Genomic DNA, 1,624 nt, shown 5'->3' with positions numbered 1-1,624 from the left:
TATTCGAGACGTAATTATTGGCGAGACTAGATTCCACTGCACGAGCTAACCATTTATTCACGCATCCTGCTGTTTAATGCATTATTTTACTTCAGCATGTCCACATAGGGCCAGATAAAAAAATGTAGCTAGAATGTAGAATTGCAAATTATAATTTATCCAACGGTTATTATGAGAAGCAGCCCATTTAATGTCAGGCTCATGAGTGGGGGGCCCACCTTCTGGTTGAAGTGTGCTGAAAGGTCACAGCTGCTCTATTGTCCCGCAGAAGGTTTTCGGTGCAGAGATGTGCCCGGTGCCACCTCGGGATCTCGGCCTCGGAAATGGTCATGAGGGCCAGGGATTTGGTGTACCACTTGAACTGTTTCACCTGCACGACTTGCAACAAAATGCTGACGACTGGGGACCACTTCGGCATGAAAGACAGTCTGGTGTACTGCAGGCTACACTTTGAAACGCTCATCCAGGGAGACTTCCCCACGCTTTTCAATCACACGGATGTAGCGCCTAATAAAGGACTGGGCAGCACGGGCCCTCTAGGACTGGCTTATTATAACGGCGTGAACACGGTGCAGAAGGGCCGGCCCCGAAAGAGGAAGAACCCTGGGCCCGGAGCGGACTTGGCGGCTTATAATGCAGGTGAGACCATCGCTCAACTTGTTGTTGTTGCTGGTTTACTGCTCGTTTGATTCTTTTATAAACATTATTTGTCCTTAATTGTAATTTTTGAACGTGTTGCACGCATTATTTCCCATCTGAACACGTTTTTAACAGCGCGTAGTTATGTTAGCATAATAGTTCCCTGCGATTTCGGTGAATTTACAGGTTTACGAAACTTTTTGGGCGGCACTGAATACCCAACAAGATCGTTTCAGAGCAAGATGAAAACAAGTCTGGTGAATTGACAAAAACCTTAAGTGAAAATTCGCTTAAACAATACTGTTAGCTGCCACTATTTTGAACAATAAAGTACGAATTTTATAAACATGATTGTATTTGTATTTAATTGATAGTACACATGCAATAAATAAACTATTTTCTAATAGGGAAAAAAGCGAAAATAAAGCCATTTAAGTGCAGTCCTGACTAAACAATTAACTGTTTAAAAAAAACAATTTCATTGTTTGAATAATATTTCAATATTTAATTTATTTTTATACATTCAAAATACTTTTACATTCCAATTCGTTTGAAACATCTAAAGTTCACAAAGCATAGCATAGGCGATGATAGTTTTATAAAAGAGCGCAGTTCTTTACCATGTCATTTCGTGTTTTTATTCAATTGTTAAAAAATATATTTCTTCCAAAAAAACGAGAGAAATGCGTTCACTTCTTTAGACTAGGGAAAAGACAAAAATCCGCCACTTTTTACAAAAAGACATTCGACACACATCACAGATTTCTACTAAAGCACTTGAGCTTGTGCTGAACAATTTGGAACAACGTGACTTGTTCGCTCGGGCATTTCGGGCCCCTCAGCGGGGCATTTGGGCCCCTGCTTGAGGACCAAACAGAGGAATGATGACGACTACAGAGACTGACAAGTGGAAAATGGCTTAGATGCTAGTCGAGACCTCCGGAAGATTAAACACAAGTGAAAGAAAGAAAGAAAGAAAGAAAGA

The 1,624-nt window shown here is 40.8% G+C and overlaps 1 protein-coding gene across 1 annotated transcript; it reads left to right on the top strand.

Moving 5' to 3' along the window:
• The first annotated feature begins 271 nt into the window (after nt 1-271).
• LOC107580496 (LIM/homeobox protein Lhx2-like) lies at nt 272-689 on the top strand. Its single transcript, XM_016266184.1, has one exon. It carries the CDS (start codon nt 324-326, stop codon nt 687-689), a length of 366 nt encoding a protein of 121 aa, XP_016121670.1. The 5' UTR covers nt 272-323.
• The last annotated feature ends 935 nt before the right edge of the window (nt 690-1,624 follow it).

Source organism: Sinocyclocheilus grahami, unplaced genomic scaffold, assembly GCF_001515645.1.
Source record: "Sinocyclocheilus grahami isolate Dianchi unplaced genomic scaffold, SAMN03320097.WGS_v1.1 scaffold34668.1, whole genome shotgun sequence".
NCBI classification, from domain to species: domain Eukaryota; kingdom Metazoa; phylum Chordata; class Actinopteri; order Cypriniformes; family Cyprinidae; genus Sinocyclocheilus; species Sinocyclocheilus grahami.
The sequence above is the reverse complement of the archived record's forward strand: the minus strand, read 5'-3'. Positions and strand labels throughout refer to the sequence as shown.